At 47.8% G+C, this 20794-nt stretch overlaps 1 protein-coding gene across 1 annotated transcript in view; it reads right to left on the reverse strand.

Annotated features, from left to right (window-relative positions):
• LOC126546159 (uncharacterized) overlaps positions 1-20794 on the reverse strand; it is a 97878-nt gene that overhangs the window by 1283 nt on the left and 75801 nt on the right. Inside the window, exons 5-9 of the mRNA XM_050194278.3 lie at positions 12901-13108; positions 1467-1660; positions 1073-1202; positions 743-876; positions 1-211 (exon numbers count right to left, since the gene is read on the reverse strand). Of these exons, the coding sequence (XP_050050235.1) occupies positions 1-211; positions 743-876; positions 1073-1202; positions 1467-1660; positions 12901-13108 (877 nt within the window). The remainder of the gene's footprint in view (positions 212-742; positions 877-1072; positions 1203-1466; positions 1661-12900; positions 13109-20794) is intronic.

Consider the following 20794-nt stretch of genomic DNA (forward strand, 5'->3'; position numbering starts at 1 on the left):
CATAAAGGCCTGCCCATGCTTGTGGGTGGAGAATGTCGATTAGCCGTTCTGCACTGCTGGAATACTCATCACCAATGTATGCTTCGCACTTCAGTGTGAGTGACCTGTTATTTGTGAGCGTAGGCTCTGCTGGCAGTTCAAGTCTGGCTACTGCGTAAAAGGTGCCTTTTCCTGTTGGAATTTCGGCTCGGTCTGTCACATTTTCATCCACCTGGAGTGAAAAACAGACTGGTTGAAATATATCTGCAGCTTCTCTGGAAATAACAAAATGGTTACACACAGTAGGCTACATCTGTGTGATGCCAGAAAACATAAGAGCCGGCCTCTCAAGAAACTTGCAAGAAACAACAAATTTTCATTTTTTTCCCGTTCCTTCTTCATTCCTGTGACTGAATGCACCTTTGACTGTAAATAATTACTAACTTTGTTTTGTGCGGATAACAGGATCTATGCTCTCGGCAATAGTTCTTTTTACAGTGGTGCTGGTATTATTATACATGAAGGCTATTGCTGCCCAACTGCCTGCCAAGAACTGTGTAGTTCCTGCTGCATAATTGTGTAACTTTTGAGCTTGAGTGGTTGAAACTCAAGCAGTAATATTTTCAAATTTTAAAGGTTAGGACATGCCAGAATGTTGCCTCAAATAACATTATCCAACAGCAACATGAATGACTAGAGTACTCTTACTTAGTCTCTGGCACAGCTGCAGCGTACTAAAATTGTGGCGTTGTGTCAGACTTACCCGACCGCCATTGACGTACCACATGAGAATGGGAGCAGGCTTTGATGGCCCATTAGAACAGGTAACATTGATGGCATCTCCAATCTTGTAGGCCATTTGGAGATTCTCAATTTCTGGGTCTTTACTTGGGAGAGCTTAAAGAAAAAGAGAACTGTATTGTATAATGGTGCACAATTCTTTCAGTTAGTTTTTCTTCCCAAGTGCCTGTTTTCCTTTTGTCCTTGCTGCACAAAGTTTTGACAGTAGTTATAACAATAAGTAATTCATGTACACATTCCAGCAATCAAGCCAGCGACATACGTGGGTGGCTACTTTGTCAAAGTAACTCACCATATATTTGGAGCTTCTTTTCAGAGACCTTGGTACGATAACTTGGCAGTTTCACCTTGCAGGTGTAGGTACCTTCAGTGGCAAGTTCAGAACGGCTTAGGTAGACATGGCCTCTGTATGAAACATCCTCCTGTGAAAAGATTTAGGAAAGCTTCTTTTACAGCATACGCAGGTGCACAGCAGAGCCAATGTATAAAGCAAAGGAATAAGGAAGTCTTTATTCTTTCGGTGAGTGCATCTGTATCCCAGCTTTTTTCATGAATTCCATAAACAAAGAATTGACTGTGTAGGTGCTTCACTAAATTTCGAGAAGTAGTGCATAGTCAGCCACTCTCAATGCAAACTTTAATAACATGATGTTGCATCCAAACGGATTTGATGTGAGGAAACTCACATTGACACGGATGCCTGGAATGCTGTTGTCAATTTTTGGGCTGCCGCTGCCTGTGGAGGAATACTCGTAGAATTCTTGGCCATCCTTCAACCAGTGTATGGAATGTGCCCCAGGTGAGCTACAGTTGAGCCAGAAGCCACTGTCAAGAATGACTATGCTGGGAACCGACAGGACCACGCCTTCCTCCTGGTTCTCTGCATGCATTCAAAATTTATATAAATGAAGAAGCACTGCCTTTCAAAGAAACATGTATTACTACTACTCATCGTGGGATTCCTTTCATGCATGAAGCATTTTAATTATTGTGATCTGTCAGCCATATTCTTTAGATAATCTTTTCTGTTCGCTCACCCTCGATCATTTTATTTGCTGGGCATATGACCAACTTGCAGAGTCACACCAAATAAGTGCTGAAGATAAAAATGTATGGTACATGAAATCCCAAAGCAAAAGTTTGACTAGGAGGGATGCCATGCTGGGGGCTCAGAACCTCCCAAGGTTCCCGAAATTGCACTGAAATCTATATGGCATCCTCAGAAAATCGCACCGGGGTGCCCTGAGGTGCAATGATTGAATAAAATGGTGCCCTGGTGCGCACTGATGTGATTTATCACATCAGTGCGCACCAGGGTGACTTATTATCCTCGGTTTCCGCTCTTCTCGTTCACACACACACACACACATAGTAGGAGAGAGTGTGTAAACATTTGTAATTCTAATCTAGTTCACAAATTTAACGCTGTTAACACAATTAACGGGAAGAAAGGAAACTGAGAAAATACGGTCGAAGTCAGCTCTATTTCATGCGTTATTAGTTCGGATCTACCTGGCCGACTGCTGAATCTGTCGAGATATTCACCTAGCAGCCCCTTTAGCTCATCTAGCTGCTCGGGTTCCAGAGCGTTCGTGCTTACCAAGTGCTCTACTTCTTCCAGACTGATTTCAGAGTTGGAGATCGTCTTACACTCATTAAACTCGGTAGCAATGTCATTAGGCTGCTTTTCCTTTGTGGACTTGCAAAGAAATCACGGGTAGCTGCGGGTAGTCTGAAAATAATCGAGTTGGCTGTATCAGAGGCGCAGTCACAGCGGGGTACCTGAAACCTCTTGTGCGTGCTGCAGAGGGTGTATGGGCAATATGACACATAAACGACGTAAATATGAATTACATATGACTCGCTATCCCGGCCCTGCGAAAGTGGATGTCAGCGAAGCTGTTGAAAATCACCACTACGACTGCTGAGGGGGGTATGCAATTCTTAATTTATTCCTTTAGACTAATGGTAGTCAATATAATTTAGAATAATGGTAATTTTTACAGCACGCTGCCTCCCATAGTGAAGCTGCAACAACAATGAAATCAGTTGCTAGGCTTGCCCTTTTACATACGGAATGCTAGGGGCGTCACTCCCCACGTCGGAAGCTGCCGCTGGCATGGCAGCTTGCGCAACAGTAATCTTTACCGGGAAACGTATGCGGGGAGCACAACGTGCTTCGCATTGTTATCAGGAGCATTTTATCATCAATTGTGTAGTTTGGATGACTGCTTTGCGCTTGTTCTTTATTGAAACGTATGCTCTTCTGTATGTTCTATCCGGGATTCCAAAGAACGCATGGACGGTTCGCTTCACTTTGCTGATTGCTTGAAGTCTCTGCCTTAGGCAGCCACTGCTCCCGGCCCTACACTGCCGCTGGGATCAGCCCACATCTTTGCTGACGGACGCCGCCACTGAAAAATGCCAACCAATAGAGGCTAACAGATGTCTATTTCCTATTATATTGAGGTATTACGGCCCGGCTACAAGAAGCCAACAAATAATGACACGATGGACTGCACAGAGGAAATTATTGTAGTTGTTCATTAAACTAAATAAATGATGAATAAATGGAAATTAAAGTGGATTAAATAACTGGCCACAGGTGGGATACAAGCCCACGTCTTCGCATCACGCGTGCAATGCTCTTACCAATTGAGCTACCGCGGCTCCGTTTCCCATCCACTTTCTGAAGTATTCATGTATAGTGTACTAGATGTCTGTCACCCGTCGCAGTGGCAGTGGATATGGTGTTGCGCTGCTAAGCACAAGGTCGCATGATCAAATCCTGGCCGCGGTGGTCGCATTTCGACGGCAGCGAAATGCAAAAACGCCTGTGTCCCGTGCATTGGGGACACATTAAAGATTCCATGGTGGTCAAAATTAATCCGGAATACTTCATACTTCATAATCAAATCATGGTTTTGGCACGTAATACCTCAGAATTCAATTAAAATTCAATTTATGTATGTCTACTAGAAGTAACCGTGGGAGTATTAGCAAGCCCCACTAATCATGGCCTCGGCAGTGGATGTGGAACATCCTATCTACTGCAGGCGTCACATAGTATGTGAACTTTTTGGATTAAGGCAACTGGTCAAAAAATGGTAGGTGACCCAAATCTTTGACTTACGTGTCTCTTAGTGGCACTCGCAGCTCCGTGTTGGTGTTGTTTAGGTTAAGCAAGCGAATGTCTTTACCCTGGCACGATATGTGGGCAAGGAGTGAGGGAGGGTGAAGAGGAAGCGTAGCATGCGCCACCTGGTGGGGCGTAGCCCCCTAGTGAGCGACGCACGAAGTGTACCTTACGCGTGCACACAGCTGTTGCGATCGAGCAGGTGAGCGGCGGGAGTGGAGAAGCGAGAGCGGAGGGAGTGACATCACATCCGCTCTGCTAGGCGGATGTTCAGTCTGTGCCAGGCAACTGTTTTTTATTAATTAGCCAGTTTAATATCATGCCACCTTCTTGTGTGTGACGTCATTAGTGACGTTGTTACTTACACTTTCTACTTCCAGGTCTCCAGAAATTTAGCCGAAGCCGTGCACACGTGGCAGGTCTCTAATGTAATCAGTGATCTCTAATTAATTAATTATTCCAGACACTTGAGTAACTCAACTTGTAATTAAACTTATACTCTGATATTTTATCTATGAAACCCATGAATATGGTACTGCACTATTTTCTTTCTATTTTTTTCTGATTTATTTTGAATTTCGTCCCCGGTTGTCTCGGCAGGTGAATCGGAAGTGCCGCGCAAGAAACATAGTGTCACTCAATGCTCGTACCCCTAATGAACCCAGACATGCTACCTGGAGGTATCGAAGCTGCCGAATGCGAGACCCTTGCTGTGTAATGAATGAGAAGGAAGGAAACCGAGGGGCCCGATTTTTATTAGCCATATCATAAGACAACAAGGACAGCACAGGGGGAATCATTTGTAATTGTTAATTGAATTATGTACAATATATGACCAGACGCGTTCGGATACGTCACAGACGTATGTGTGCAAGAAGAGCGACTCAAAAGAATGTTTACGCACTACCTGACAAGTCCCATAGAGAGCTTCGAGATCTGCAGTAATTTTTCCTGGGTGAACTCGATGCTCTTGTATCACACTTAGATTTACATTTTAGAGTGAAGATCTTAGGCGCCTGTTCCTGTGGCGAGCATCGGCGTAACCGAGCGAACGAGCACAGCGAAGAATGAAAGAGTGAATGCCGAGCGCAGCCACTCTAGAGGGTGTTGGCGAAGCGGGGGATGAAAGACGTGAGGAGGAAAGCGGAGGAGGAGGGTGCAGCAGCAACTATAAAGCGGAAAGTGGAGGAGGAGGGTATGGCAAAAGCGTAAGAAAAGTGGAGTGCAGCGATGACACCTACGAGATGGCGCCAGAGTAGCGCGCGTCGTCTGGGAGGTCTGTCTGCAGCGGCTGCTGTGAATCGCGCCTACGCATGATCCACGCGCTGCTCCTCACAATCTCTTGATTATCGAAGTAGTCACGCTACACTTGGCTCCGTTTGGAACGTGCCACACGAGACAGATTGTCCGTGCCAGCCAATATATCGCAAAATGAAAACACGTATAGAGCTGCGCTCAAATTCCGCATTAGGGAGTATCGTAATCGTAGGTTAATTGTTCACTCTGAGAAGAGGTTTATTGGCGACTCCTAATGCAAAGGCACAGCGACCGGGAACGGCGAGGCAGCCCGAAGCACTGTCCAAAAAGACGCCAGCAATCAACAGCGCGAGCCGAGCGGAGCGTTGGCGATGCGGCTGTGCCGCGAGGCGCGTCTTCTTCTTCAATTTCTCCCCCACGGACAAAAAGAGCCATCCTGGTGCCTTAAGAATCGGGAGGCAGAGGCTCGTAGTAGGGCTTGAGACGCGAGATGTGGACAATGTCACGTCCACGCCGGCGCAAGTCTTCAGGTGGTGACAGTGGCTCAATGAGAAAATTCACCAGGGATGTTTGCTCCAAGACTCGGTAAGGCCCTTCGAATTTTGGGACGAGTTTTGAGGAAAGCCCTGTCGTTTGGAAAGGGACCGACAACCACACAAGAACGCCTGGAGGGTAGGTGGTGTTTGGAAGCGTGTCGGTGCGGTTTTCTTTCTGGCATTGCTGTTGCTCTGCCGTAAAGGAGCGCGCTAGCTGGCGACATTCTTCAGCTTGTCGGGCGACGTTGGACACAGGTAGACACTCGGAGGTGTCAGGACGGTATGGAAGGAGCGTGTCGATGGTATGCGTAGGCTCGCGGCCATACACGAGGAAGAAAGGTGAAAGTCCCATAGTGGCCTGGATCGCGGTATTGTACGCGAACGTGATGAATGGAAGGATGCGGTCCCAGTTACCATGATCAGATGCCACGTACGGAGAGCATATCACCAAGTGTGCGGTTAAATCGCTCTGTGAGCCCGTTAGTCTGTGGATGGAATGTTGTGCTTGTCTGATGAATAATATGGCATTCCAAAAGCAAACTTTCGACGACTTCGGAGAGGAAGGCGCGACCTCGATCGCTGAGGAGTTCTCGAGGTGTGCCATGTCGAAGCACGAAGCGATGTAAGACGAAAGAGGCTACATCCCGCGCTGTAGCACTTGGTAAAGCAGCAGTTTCGGCTTAGCGTGGCAAATGGTCAACAGCAACTATGATCCACCGATTACCGTCTGGCGTCATAGGGAGCGGGCTGTATAGGTCGATGCCGACGCGATCAAAGGGTGTGGCAGGGCACGGGAGTGGCTGCAAGGCACCAGACGGATGTAAAGGCGGCGATTTGCGGCGTTGACCATCAAAACAGCACCGAACGAACTTTTGTACAAAATTGTACATGCCGCGCCAGTAGTAGTGGTGGCGAATTCATTCGTACGTTTTGAAGACTCCGGCGTGGCCACACTGCGGATCGTTGTGGAATGCGGCACATATTTGAGACCTTAAGCTGCGGGGAACCACCAACAGCCACCGACGGCCTTCAGGAGTATAATTGCATCGGTGCAGCATCTGGTCACGAATGACGAAATGAACTGCTTGGCGTCGGAGAGTTCGGGATACAGGGATGGTCGATGATCCAGAAAGATAGTCGAAAAGAGAAGCGATCCACGGGTCACGACGTTTTGTAGTGGCAAAGGAGTCCATGTCGAGAGATGACACGGAGTGTGCGGAAATTGTTCCGCAGGCCGAGTCTGGAGGTAAAGGTGAATGAGACAGGGCGTCTGCGTCGGAGTGTGTGCGTCAGCTGCGGTATACGACGCGAATATCGTACTCCTGGATGCGTAGTGCCCAACGAGCTAGGCGGCCAGTGGGATCTTTCAAGTTGGCGAGCCAACAAAGCGTGTGGTGATCTATGACCAAGTCGAATGGGCGCCCGTACAGGTATGGTCGGAACTTGCCAAGTGCCCATACGAAAGCCAAGCACTCTTTTTCGGTCACGCTGTAATTGGTCTCAGGCTTCGTCAGTGTGCAACTCGCATAGGCGACTACGTATTCGGGGTAGCCGGACTTTCGTTGGGCGAGGACGGCGCCGAGACCGACTGCGCTGGCATCTGTATGTACCTCAGTTGCAGCTGACGGGTCGAAATGGCGAAGAATAGGTGGGGAGGTGAGAAGGTGACGCAGCGTAGCAAAGGCGCTGCGACGTTGGAGGGGACCAGCAGGAGAGGGCGGCGTCACCGCATAGAAGCTGAGTCAATGGCGCCATGATCGATGCGAAATTCCCAACAAAGCGCCGGAAATATGAGCATAGGCCCAGAAAGCTTCGAAGTTCTTTGATGGTCTGAGGCTTCGGAAATTCAGCGACTGCTCGAAGTTTTGCAGGATCGGGTAGAACGCCGTGCTTGGACACAACGTGGCCTAAAATGGTGAGCACTCGCGCGGCGAAGCGGCACTTCTTGAGGTTGAGTTGAAGGCCAGCGTTCGTTAGACAGGCCAAACATGCCTGAGGTGGAGCAGGTGAGTAGAAAAATCAGGCGAGAAAACCCCAACATCGTCAAGGTAACACAGACATATAGACCACTTGAGGCCATGCAGCGTGTTGTCCATTAGTCGTTCAAAGGTGGCAGGGGCGTTACAAAGCCCGAAAGGCATCACGTTAAATTCATATAAGCCGTCAGGCGTAATGAATGCGGTTTTCTGGCGATCGGCCGCAGCCATCGGGACCTGCCAGTACCCTGACCGCAAGTCAAGAGACGAGAAGAATTCTGCTCCCTGAAGACTGTCGAGGGCGTCGTTGATGCTCGGCAAAGGATAGACGGCTTTGCGCGTTACCTTATTTAACCAACGGTAGTCAACGCAAAAGTGAATAGACCCGTCCTTCTAGCGAACGAGAATGACAGGAGATGCCCAGGGACTGTGGGAAGGTTGAATAACATCGCGGCGCAGCATATCTTCGACTTGGGTGGTAATGACATGACGCTCTTCGGCAGAGACGCGGTATGGTCGTTGACGTAATGGCTGATGTGAACCGGTGTCAATGTAGTGCTGCACTTCCGACGTGCAGCACAGGTGAGGTTGTGAAACGTCGAATGAACTTCTAAAGTGGTGCAGGAGATCAAGAAGGTCGGCGCGTTCGGCACGTGTGAGGGTATCGGCGATGGCATTCGAGAACGCATCCCTGGACGTTTCCTCAAGTGCGGAAATCGAAGATGGTTGGCCGGAGTCAACATCAAAAGAGTCTCCGGGGACGTCAACCAAAGACGAAGAGTCGAGGAGTTCCATGAAGCCAAGGCATTCACCAACGAGCAACGTAATAGGCACACAGAGGGGATTGTAAAAGTATATATTGCTGCAGCCGCCAGCCATGTCAAGCGTCGCGAAGGGTAGTGGGAGAGATTTACGGCTTATGAAGACGTCGGACGTTGTGAAGAGGACCGTTGCATCAGTGATGGCATCGCAAGAGACGGGTACGAGGGCGAAGGAGCAAGGTGGAATATCTGCGTCCTTGTGCATGGTAAGTTTAGAAGGGCGGTCACAATCTTCGTCCAAGGGTGTGTCACAAGGGGAAAATTCAACTTCGGCGCATGCGCAGTCGATCACGGATTTATGACGGGATAAGAAGTCCCATTCGAGGATGACGTCATGCGAGCAGGTGGGAAGAACAATACACTCGACGATGTAAACAATGCCATGAATAAGCACACGTACAGTACAGGCTGCATGCGGAGTGACGTGCTGTACGCTTGCCGTACGAAGCGACAGTCCTGAAAGCGGCGTGGTCACCTTGCGCAGCGAACGGCACAGTTTGGCGGCTATCACAGAAACTGCTGTGCCGGTATCCACAACAGCGAATGCAGGAACACCTACACAAATTTCGACCACGTTAGCAGGACAGGCGCGAGGACTTAGACAGCTCGAATGGGGCACAGTTCTTGCTTCTTGAACTGCGACGTTCAGTTTTCCTGGTCAGGTGGTGCGGGTCGCCGACGCATTGGGGAGAGCGAGCGTTGGCGAGCGACGTGAAGGAAATTCTGGGAGGTCAGCACGAACGTACGGTTGGGGGGAAGGAGCGGCGTATTGGCGATAGGGCTGGCTGCCGTACTGGAAGGGCCGAGAGGCGTTGCCAAACGCTTGAGGGCGACGGCGGCAATATCGGGCGACGTGTCCGGGAGCGCAGCAAGAATAACAGATGGGACAATTCTCACGCGTCCTCCAAGGATTAGCTCTTGGTGCGGTCCAAGATGCAGCATGGGCTTTTGGTGGCACCAGTTGGGACTGGGTCGCGAAAGACGCCGGCGGAGGCCTGCATACTGCCTGCGCGTACGTAAGAGGCGTGGCCCAGGCAGGACTGCGCTACACACAGACAATGCGCTGCGGCGCAGCGATCACTTACGAGGCGCCCCGCATTGGACTTTGCACCCACCAATCACGCGGTGAGCGTCGAGCAACGCAGCGTTCGGCCCGGCAACGAAACGTGCGCCTGAGCAAGCGGAACGAACCAAAGAACTCGGTGTCTCGGAGGGGGAAACGATGTACGCCAGCCAAACGTCGTGATCGGCACGGGCAGAGAGATAGACAGATAGTGATCTAAAGAAAGGAAGGACGCTTGATTCTGCAACCCGTGGGGGAGCACGGCGAAGCGTCGTCAGGGGAGAGGGAGTCCGGGCCGCAACGCGCCTCGCACCGGTCCCCGCACAGCCCCAATGCTTTACCCAATGCGCGCGTGGCACGCCACCTGTCGGGGCAGCGCCGTACATTGAGAGGAGGGGGTCTTCTGTGTTTGCCGCAAGATGGCTCTGCGTGTGCGGAAAGCGCAGAAGAAATGTAGCGGAAACGCGCTTTGCTACTCGTGTAACTGCGACTTCTGTAAGTTACATGTTCATAATTACCGATATACACCGCAGTATAACTTTCTACGGCTCGTTTCTAAGGCAACACCGCATTCACTAGAGGCGCTTTTGTACCGCTTTGAAGCATCAAACTCGTGGCTGAGTGGTAGCGTCTCCGTCTCACACTCCGGATTCCCACCCAGCCGTTTTTTATTCATGAAGTGCCTCCCGGGATTTATCGCTCACGGCCAACGCCGCCAACACCAACGCCGACGACACCGGCTTTTCTGCGACACGAGCTCCTTAACGCTGTCGCGCTAAAAGACGCTAGCAATAAACAGCGCGAGCCGAGCCGCGCGTTGGCTATGCGGCTGTGCCGCGAGGCGCGTCTTCTTCTTCACAACTCTATTATTATCTTCTCTAGCATTTGCATCATCTTGTACCCTTGATATTGCAATGCCCACGTGTAGATTATTGTCCCCGTGTGGACGAAATTCTTTTTTTTCAAATCACCTCGATGAGGCGGCCATTGCTTCTATGAGAAATCAAAATGCTTAATTGAATAATTAACAGAATTTCACTGAATAACTTCTCCACTGATTACTTTATGGCACGTATTTCAATCTACAAATTGTAGCTAGTGAGTATGCAAGGCATATAAACTTTTTTCATTTTTTATGTTACAGTGTTCCAAAACGCCTACGTTAATTAAATGTCACTCGACAGTTTTAGCGGCAATTTTAGCGACATTGAGGCAATATTTAGCGGAAATTTATCGACCATTACCACTCCGCATAGCGACACCTCTCAACAAAATTGGTAACACTGTTCGCGAAGGGCCAGTGCAGCCAGCGTGGCCGTGCATCGAAGCAACCACGCGCAGGCGCAGAGATGCTTGAAGGTATGGCTCACAGTGTTATCTTACACTGTGGGATGCCCTAGAGTTGTCTGCTATAATTTTTGCGTGCGCCAAGACTGTGTTGCACTGAAGAAAGGAAATTCCGCTTTCAGCAAAAAATCGCAGTTGCAACGAAGCCAGTACTGTTTGTGTACAGCATTTAAAATGCCAGCGGTTTGAATAACTTGAGCTTTAATTATGCTTAAAATGTATTTAATTAACTTGGAATGAATACAGAGGATGGCACTGGTTTCGAGATATGCACCGTCAAACTTACGGTAAAAATGCACTGTTGTCCCACTTACTTTTTAAGGAAAACGCTTGTTTATGCAGTGAAGCACAAGGGGTGTTCCGCCCATGTAATTCGTCACACAGTTTGAAAATTAATATGCCGAAACTTGTGTCACTGAGAATTCATTCCAGGTGGATATGCCTTGCGAACTCGTCGGCTACAATAAATTGGAATATGTACTGTAAAGTAATTAATTAAAAAGTTCATCAGTGATATTCTTGTTACTTAGCCGCTTATGCATTTTGTTTTCTCGTAGAAGTATAATGTCCGCCTCATCAAGTAATTTAGTTCAAAGGTTAGAATTGTGCTATCTGCCACAGGCGATTTTTTAAAGATTTAGTGCAGTTAAAAAAAAAGAACATCTGGTATACATGTACACTAGAGAGAGAGGGAGAGAGAGAGAGAGAGGAGTTAACGTATACATCCTAGCAAACTTGCAGCATGGATGCCTTCGCAGTCCTTCTTGGCTACATTGTACCATAATAAAGTGAGGCTGAAGAAAAGTGCTCCGAGATAAGGGTCCACACCAGTGGAGGTGCCGAGACCATGACTGGACGCATAAACTTCAGTGAAAGGAATTCGCAAGTGCCCGCGGGTCTAATTCCATTCGCAAAATACCGCGCAGGCAATCGCAACGCAAATATCTATGAGGTGTCCCAGCTGACATTAGCCAGGCTGTTCAAGGAAAAAAAAAATGATTTAAAAACACGGTGCAAGATACGATCGTAAGACAAACGGTGTTCGGTTTACAGACCTCTGACGACCGGACACCGTAGCTATTATAATTCCATTTGGCACCGTGTTTGCAAAATCTTTTTCTCATTTTTTTTTTAGTTGAACGCCTTGGCTAACGTTAGCTGGGACAAACGGTATACTGTATAGGAAGCGTTTCAGCACACATATTACGTGCCTAGCACACATTTGGCAAGTCGAATAAAACCCCTTCTTCAAGAATCTTACAGTAGAAGGAGAACATTTTGGGTGGAAGCAGGTTTTCCTAGACAGGCAGCATTTTTTGCACTCAAGTAGTGCAGGAATCAGGACATGTGCGCGCGGGCCTAGTGTAAAGCCTATATGAACCCATGTGGCTTTTCTGTTAAAGAGATTAAAAACTGATGCATCACAAAAGGCCTAGTGTTCATTACAGGAAATAAGAGGTGTTCGTTGGGAATGTCTTGTTAGATTATGTTATCTAGAGTCAAAACACTCCTGTCTGTCTTTGATTTTAAATTCTTTCTTTGATTATTTGCTGTGCGTTCGCGTACTCCTAAAAAGGCCTAACAATGCAGGCCCAGTGTATTAACTATATTGTATAGTGTTGATAACTGAACATTGAATCGCAGGTAAACACACTGTCTGGCACACACCACAAACAGCACGAAAGGAGCAAGCTCTATGACACAGCAGATCCGCGAGACACAGGAGTAATCACATTTATAGCCTTGCACTGCGAGACACCGATTGGACCAGTCGATGTGTAATGCACGAATAGAGGGTTACATGGCTACGTTCGTGAACTCGATTTGTTTTCAATTACATTCCTTTTCGTGCGCATCAAAGTATTCTTAAAGAACATCCTCATGGAGGTAAATTCATTCTGGCCCACGCAAGCGTTGTGTTGCGGTTTACATAAGGCAAGAGCGATGCTGATCACATGGCCCAATTCGTTGCACGTGCACGTACCTGGCCTGAGGTGTGGCGTTGTGGCCCTGGTGACCAACTTCTCCGCGGCGCGGCGCCCGAGCTCGGGCACGTCCATGACACAGCTGATGCGCATGACGCCCTTGACGAAGTGTTGGTCGCGTGCCCGCAGCGCCAGCTGCTGCCGCCGGTCCTCGAGGTTTCCCACCCGCACCAGCTCGACACGCTGCTCTGTCTCCTCCTCGTCCGGCTGCAAGACAGGCGTACAGCCTCAGTCACACATGCATAAGCGTCACGAGAAAACCGAGACGTGTAGTATGCCCACCAAGCGTTCCAACACTCGAGACTGGAGCTTCGAAGGCCCAGAATCAAAACATGCACAGTGAACCGGATGCCGTACATTCCTTTCTATTTTTACGCACTAATACTGTGCGTCTTATGAATCAATAACAGTAGTGACAAAGCAGTATGACAAAGTTCAGAGGGCAAGCTATGTAGGTAATGGCTCCACTGCAGGTTAATCCACACTCCTCGCTGACAAGGGCGATGCTGGGGCATCGAGGAGTTCGAACTGGCAACACTTTCGTAGCACACAACAACCATTGATTGTCGCAAGTTTTGATTCACACTGCGTGCAATCGTGTGCATGTGCTGTTGATTTTTCTTTTTGTCTTTTTCTTTGGATAGGGGGAGGGGGACGTAGTGGCGTCCATGTGGGTCCGGATAAAGGGAACTAAACGGCACTCCATGGTTCTCGACCGCAGCGCACGCTGCCGTCTTCCCTCCCTTTACCTGGCTGTGGGTGCTAGTAGTTTGGTTTTGTGATCTTTAAGTCAAAGGTCACCGCAGCTAGCTCTGCTTGAACCAAGAGCTCTGCCCGTCTGTTCGAACTCTTGAGAGGAAGGGGGACAAGAGATTGATTTTAAAAGTCGACTATGTCTCGTCCCCAGCCCGTTTGTAATAGACCTTTCCAACAAGAGCTCCCTGCGGCATTGGCATAATGCTCTGCACTGTTGTGAACACGCAGAAACCCTCCTCGAAAGCACTGAGGAAGCTGCACAGCGTGCCTTCGAATTCACGCGCAAGAGTTCACAGAGGATCTACCCTGCCTAGAAGGTGCACGGATGCCTGGCGACATTTGAGAACGAAAGCTGCTGACAGACCCGTTTCACACCAATTTTGGGGTAGTTGGAGGACCGAATTAAACGCAGTAAGCAGTGTAGTTTTACACGATAAAGTGGATAATTATAATGTCACTCTTTGAGATCGACGAAACCCTATATCTCACATGCGCTGAAACATGGATAATTGGAGCTCCAGAGTCGCTTTTGGGGACTGTGCGCGGAAGCCCACTACTCACACGGACTATTTCCGCGACATTCATCGTTAGCGGCGAGCGTCATGCGAAGAGGTGCACATGGACCGAAGCCGCGTCGTGGTGCCGCTCAGTCGCTTGCATGTTAGAGAGACCATGTCAGAGATTTTGTGAGGACGGGCACTTGTGTTTTGCGTGAGCTGCGTAAACACTGTTCGTGCACTTCAACGTCACGAGCAACTTTGCCTTACTGACGAATCTCTAGAGAGCGAGTCAAGTCACCTTGAAAACAAACATTTTTTATTCTGACCGGAACGGATCGTTATTGCGGCACATATATACACTGGGTGGCCAAGTGCTCATCAGCAACCGCATTGCACATCAACTGGCATCATCCTGAGAGAGACCTGATACATTTTTGCACAGTTGTTTCTTGGTTTCAAATGCACTTGCACTCGTTCGACAGACGAACTTAGATTTGAAGCAATTTTTGGAGCAGTTTGGAGCATCCAAATACAAATTTCTGAGCACTTTGGATCAAGAAATGCTACAGAAATTCTGAGAATTGTCTATAATGCATAAGCATTCCTTGGCTCAACTGTTCCTTCGCTTTCATTTATTACTTATGTTGCCATGTTATGCATGTCTACCCATCGCTTTTTCCAGAGCCAAGGAATTCTTATGCATTAGTATACAATTCTAAGAATTTCTGTAGCATTTCTGTTCCTTATGTATATCCTGCTTAGACCATAGCATAACGTTCCAAGCACGATCCCATTCTATACAATCACGGGGATTATAATTGGCATTTCGCGCAATTTCGCGTGACTGGCACCGGGCACGTCGACGGACAATAGCGTTCCTGGCGCAGTGCCGAGAATACCGTTGCTCGTAGATGCCGACGCGTTTGACGCTACAGTGACGCGAAATCTAGCGAAAGTGAGCATATCCCCGAAAGTGGTCATTCGAGAATATGGCATACTTTCTATTGCGATAGCAGTTATATGGACACTCCAAGCGCATACTGCTGCCGTCGCCGTGATGTTCCGTATAATGTCCAAGGGCGATAACATCGTCGCCGCGCGCTGTATACTGTATGTGCGAGTGAAGGCGTGCGAGGGTGAGCCAGCGATGGCGGCTCAATCCATCGCCTCCTAGATAGCACAAGGCCTGTGCACTTCCATCCGTGAAGTCATGCTACCTTGCTCGACTTCCACAGAATCTAATGGGGACGGTCCCGAGTAAGCCGCGGTCATTCTGATGTCACCGCTTTTGTCACGCCGGGGTTGGCAATGGAAATTTCGGTCCAAGAAGCATGATGTCATAAAGCAGAGTGCACAGGCCTGGAGGCACCGCTGCTCGATCTCGCGCGCAAGGGAGGAAAGCGGGGAGGAAGCGCGCCGGCTTGCGTCGTGCGCAAGGCACCAGGGTGCGGGGGGAGGGGGGGGGCATGTTTGCTTGTGCACGCGTCACACCATGCTTGTTAATTTAATTAGTAAGCGAATGTTTACAAGTTTATACGGCCGATAAAACTATATTATCCTTACTTCGTATAGATGTCTACTAATTTGCTATTGCAATCGATGCTTCGCCTTTCGGGCGAAACTGCGACTTTTTAACCGCCACTCGTGGAATAAACTCCCTTGTTTCCTGGCGAACTTAGATATTTTGGACTCCCCCAGGTGCACGCTGCCGACGAAATGCATGCGGAGCGCGCGTGGCAGCATATCCAGCACAGGGAATTGCCGCCTCCGACTACTATAAACATCACGCGCTTTCCCCCAAAGAGTTGTATTCGCTGTTTATCTGCGCATCAGAATTGCTTTACTTCAATTATTCGCAATACTGCTAACACCCACAGGGAGAACTCGGCAGAGTAGAATAAACCTAAAAGCTAATTCCGATTACGTTGCGTCTTTGACGCTACTTGCCGTTGCTGACCGCTTTATACAGAGCTGGCTGTGGGCTCTTGAGAAGCTGCCTCTATATGAAGAGCCGCTTTCACCCACAGCCTCTTCCCCCACTGTGATGGATACAACAACAACCACAATAACAACACAAAAATGCAAGAGAAACAATAAAAAAAGATCAGAGATCACATTGTAACCTTAGTCACGTTGACACGCGAGTGAACCTTTAAATTTTGCTCTTCCAACAGATCTCTGAAACAGTTCCATATGCCGTCCTCCGTGACCACGCATGCGCTTCGAGATCTTTCCAGTGTATCACTGTCATATCATCATTTTAAGAAGGAAGAATACATAATTGCTTATGTGTTAAAAAGGGACTATAACCTAAAAAGAGTGCCGGCACTGGTAGCGTAGCCATGAGGCAAATTCAGTGTATTCTGATAATCTGCTATTCAATTTTCAACACAAACATAAAGAAATGCGATTTCATTCTCTTCGGACATGCTTTTTAAACGAGCTCGGGTAATCAAGTCAGAAACAGTCAATTGCGACCATATATCCTCAAAATAAATCTGGCAGCGTTTTTATTTTATTTCTTGGAGAAGGAGGTGGGGGGGGGGGGGGGGGGGAGGCGTCTCTTCATGTTATTAAGATTGACAACAGCAAACGGACTCCTCTCAGGTGGAGCGTCTGGTACACGACGCTTGGCTAAGCTCGTCCGCCAGTCACTAAAACCTGACGATGTCTGTGGAAACGAAAGTATCACAGCAGGCAGAGCCCTCATGTTTAAGAATTTTGGAATTATTTCGGTCTCGATCAGTCGTCTTCTTTTCTTGCTTCAATGGGGGCAAATGGGCGGGGGAGACTGAGGGGTGGAGTCAGGCAAAACTCGCGCCTTTTATACATGCTCGACGGCATCTCATGCAGGCTTCAGTCAAGCGCAGCAGCACCGTAGCTGAGCCGGTCTACCAACGGTATAGGCTATTTTCACTATAACACGTTGGACTTCAGTGTACTACTGCCGAACGTTTCCAGCATACAGCGCCGAAGGTAGCATCCTATTCTCGCCACCGGGCATATTGGTCTCCATGTAAGAATTCTAACCAGGTTGTGGATATGGTAATGTAATTATGGATGTGTCGTGTGTGGAGTCTATCATATGTGCACCAGACAGCTATAGCATATGCGACATCGTACACGCCCTCGTAATTGTAAATGAGTAGAATAAAGAAAGATTACTCGCCATCCTGGCCTTGCGAAAGTGGATGTCCAGCGACACTACTCAAAACCACCACTATAGATAACTGCTGATGGAGATACGTAATGCTTTATTGCTTTAGAGCAATGGTAGTAAAGATAATTTAGAGTAATGGTAGTATAATAAGAGTATTGGTAATTTTGACAGCACACCACCGCTGGTGACGTGTTGCCGTTTCCTTCTCCCTTTGCCGCACCTCGTATTCACGCTGCTCCTCGGGAGTCCTAAATATACGTTGCCTACCTATAGCGGTGCTGCAACGACAATGAAATCAGTTGGTAGGGTGCTTCTTTTATAGACGAAAGGCTAGTGACGTCACTCCCCCACGTCGCAAGTTGCCGTCGCCACGGCAGCTTGCGCAACTCCAATCTTTAGCGGGAAAGGTATGCGGGTAGCGCTTCGTGCTTCGCATAGTTATCAGGAGCGCCTTATCAATTATATGTGGTTCGGGTGCTTGTTTTGGGCTTGTTCTTTACTGAAACGAATGCTGTTATGTATGTTGTATGCGTGGTTCCAAAGAATGTTTGTAATTTTCGCTTCACTTTGCTGACTGTTTGAAGCCTGCCTCATCTCCAGTGCAGGTCAACCCGGTATTGAACTACATCTGGGATCGGCCCACAATTTTGCCCACGGACGCGGACACGAAAAATGCCGACCAACGAGAGGCTAACAGCTTCGCTGTAAAATCTTATTGTAGGCATATAAAGGTGACTGCTTCTCAACACTATGGGTCATTTTACCCGCCCCACATAGCTAAATTGTCTTCAACTCCTGAGTTATCTCCAAATTCACCGATCTGCACCTTCCACAGTGCAAGGGAAAGGTTAGTTTAGCCTTTTGCTTGGTTTTGCCGAATTCACCGCGCTAAACTCGTATATCTTTCTGTAAGCCGACGTAACGCAACGGCGCGATGAAACGCTGCAATCTAGACTGGTGGCATGGTGTACCCGGTTATAAGCAACGCCAGCCGATCTTTCGACGGAGGCTGTGTGAGTCGTGCACGGCAGTGATATCACGGCTCTTGTCAAGGATCCCGGGCAAGCCTCAAACTGACAGGTGCAGCGGCGTCTTACTTCAAGGTTCCCCTGTACATAACGAAACCTCAACGTGCACGTCGTATCTATTTCGCCTTGTTCCGTTTCTACTTTTTTATCTCTTTCATCTCTCTTTTCAGGAAAGTAGCCGTCGGCTGTAAAACCAGCAGGGAATAAAAGTGCACCAACCATACGTTCGGGGCTCGAATGTCGGCTCTAGCATTTGCTGGCTTGGAAGGAAAAGGCCGGGAAGGTTCTCCGGCGATCGTGTTTCCCCATTACGAGATTGCGTCGTGAAGCGCGAGTCACTCATACGTTCTGGCAGTCACGCACGAAAGAGCCCTAGCTCTTTCAGGGAGAAATCCCTTCGCTGAAAATCAATCGCATGGATAAGCGCGGGATCAAGTGTAGCAACGTTGGCTGCCATCAGCACGCCACAGCGCAGATCCGCACTGGTTTAGCCCGGGCTCACACACGCCTGCATGCCCACAGGCCGCGGCCGCTCGTTATTGGCTATGGCGTTCTACATATATTAGCACGAGGTCGCGGGTTCGAGTCACGACCGCTGACGTACTCCTGAGGAGCAAGCAGCTTTCGATCAGCAACGCCGCGAGCAGAACCGGGAACGAGCCCGTGCCGATGCTGCAGCCTGGGCACAAGAACAGGCTCGTGCAGCCGAGCGCAAGCAGCAACTGCGTACCGAGGATCCGGCAGCCTACCAAGCCGTCGTTTAATGAACCGTCGGGATTAACCCAGTGATAAACACGGGGGCCGCACGTTTCAGCTTCGCTGGTTAACCATCTGTACGGAGTGCGTGGGCGGTGATTTTTCACTGCCAGCAGACGAAATAGGGATGGCCGAATAACTTTTTTATTCGATTAACGATTAATCATTCATCATTTTACCCTTTAATCGATTAATAGATTTCGATGCAGGGTTTTTCATCGGTCAATTGATTAATCGAAATTTGTGCCGGGCAATTTGAAACACACAGTTATCTACGTTTGTAGGACCCTAATTTAATGTTTGAGAGGTGCAAGCAAGTTTGAAACTCAAGCGTATAAACGTTTGATAAAGTATAATCTTTAAATTGTTAAAGACTAAATATAGTTGGAACTAGTGGATTTTGAAAAGATAAACAATATATGTTATAAAATGGCACTTAGAGCAGACTTAAATAAGATACGTCGCACTAGTGAATTCCTGTACAGTACAGTTAAATAAATAAGAAAAATGGCAAAAGTGAAAGGTGAAGTCCAACTGAAGTATGCAAGAAACTGCAATACGCACAGAGGAAAAGAAAATTATTGGTTTATAATTTTGAACCACATGCTCTTTTCTACAGAGCGAAGGAATGTCAATGCTCGTGCTCCGCCATTCTAGCGCGATTTCACAATTTTCGCGCCATGGACTCCTGTAAACTCTCGAAAACGCTTAATCGAACAGGTCTAACCGATTAAGTCGATTAAATGAAAGGTGGACATCGATGAAGATTAATTGCGTTGCGGGATATATTTAACACATTGATCAATTAATCATTAATCGATATTTACCAACTCTAAAGCGAAAGGTTCTCAAGAATACGCGGAATATTGGGCCTTTATTCAAGTAATAAAGGTCACTTCCCCCTCAAATTATTATTACCCACGAACGTCTAGCATCGCTAACATTAAAATATCTCTAAATCTCCATTCGCTAGAAAATCGAAGGCTGATAGGACTTCTTTCCCATTCGGTCGTCCTTCAGCGCGTGCCACATCAGGCTCGCCCATCATCCTTTAAAGTGCAGCCCATTCTTGCGCGCACAACTTGAGTCACTCGCCCCTCTTTCTCGCGATATATCACTGGAATATGTTACCCAATGTAATCGTATCATCTCTAAGTCATGATGATTTCCTAGCAAAACTAAAACACTATTTTAACGTACTAACGTAGTATTCTCTTGCTTATTCGTTATAGGCATCACTGTGTTATTGTGCGCTATTTTCTTATTTTACTTTTTTTCCTCGCCTTATTTTGATGTTCCTTGCGCAAATGGTTTTGTTCTAGGTTAGCACAGAGTTTCTTGTACTACATAAAATTTTCTCTGGTTGTGCTTTTCATTGTTTCATACAGTATCTGCTGGTATGTGTACCTTTTTAGTAAGCATTTTCCTTGTATGAAGTGACCAAGTTACGTTGATTTTGTGTAGCACCCATTTTAATTCTATATGTATCTTCAACGTTTAGGACGTGTCGTTGTATTGCTCTTACTGTTTCTTTTTTGTTTTCCTTGTTCTTCCGCTTGTGTTATTTTTATTTTAGCATGCATAATCTGTTGAAATGCGTATGCTGTATCTATCACTAATTTATTGCAACACTCTTATGTAATGCCCGTATGGGCCTTTAGGTAACTTGAATAAAAAAAAAAAAATTCTTCCT

The sequence above is a fragment of the Dermacentor andersoni genome, chromosome 1 (genome assembly GCF_023375885.2).
Source record: "Dermacentor andersoni chromosome 1, qqDerAnde1_hic_scaffold, whole genome shotgun sequence".
NCBI classification, from domain to species: domain Eukaryota; kingdom Metazoa; phylum Arthropoda; class Arachnida; order Ixodida; family Ixodidae; genus Dermacentor; species Dermacentor andersoni.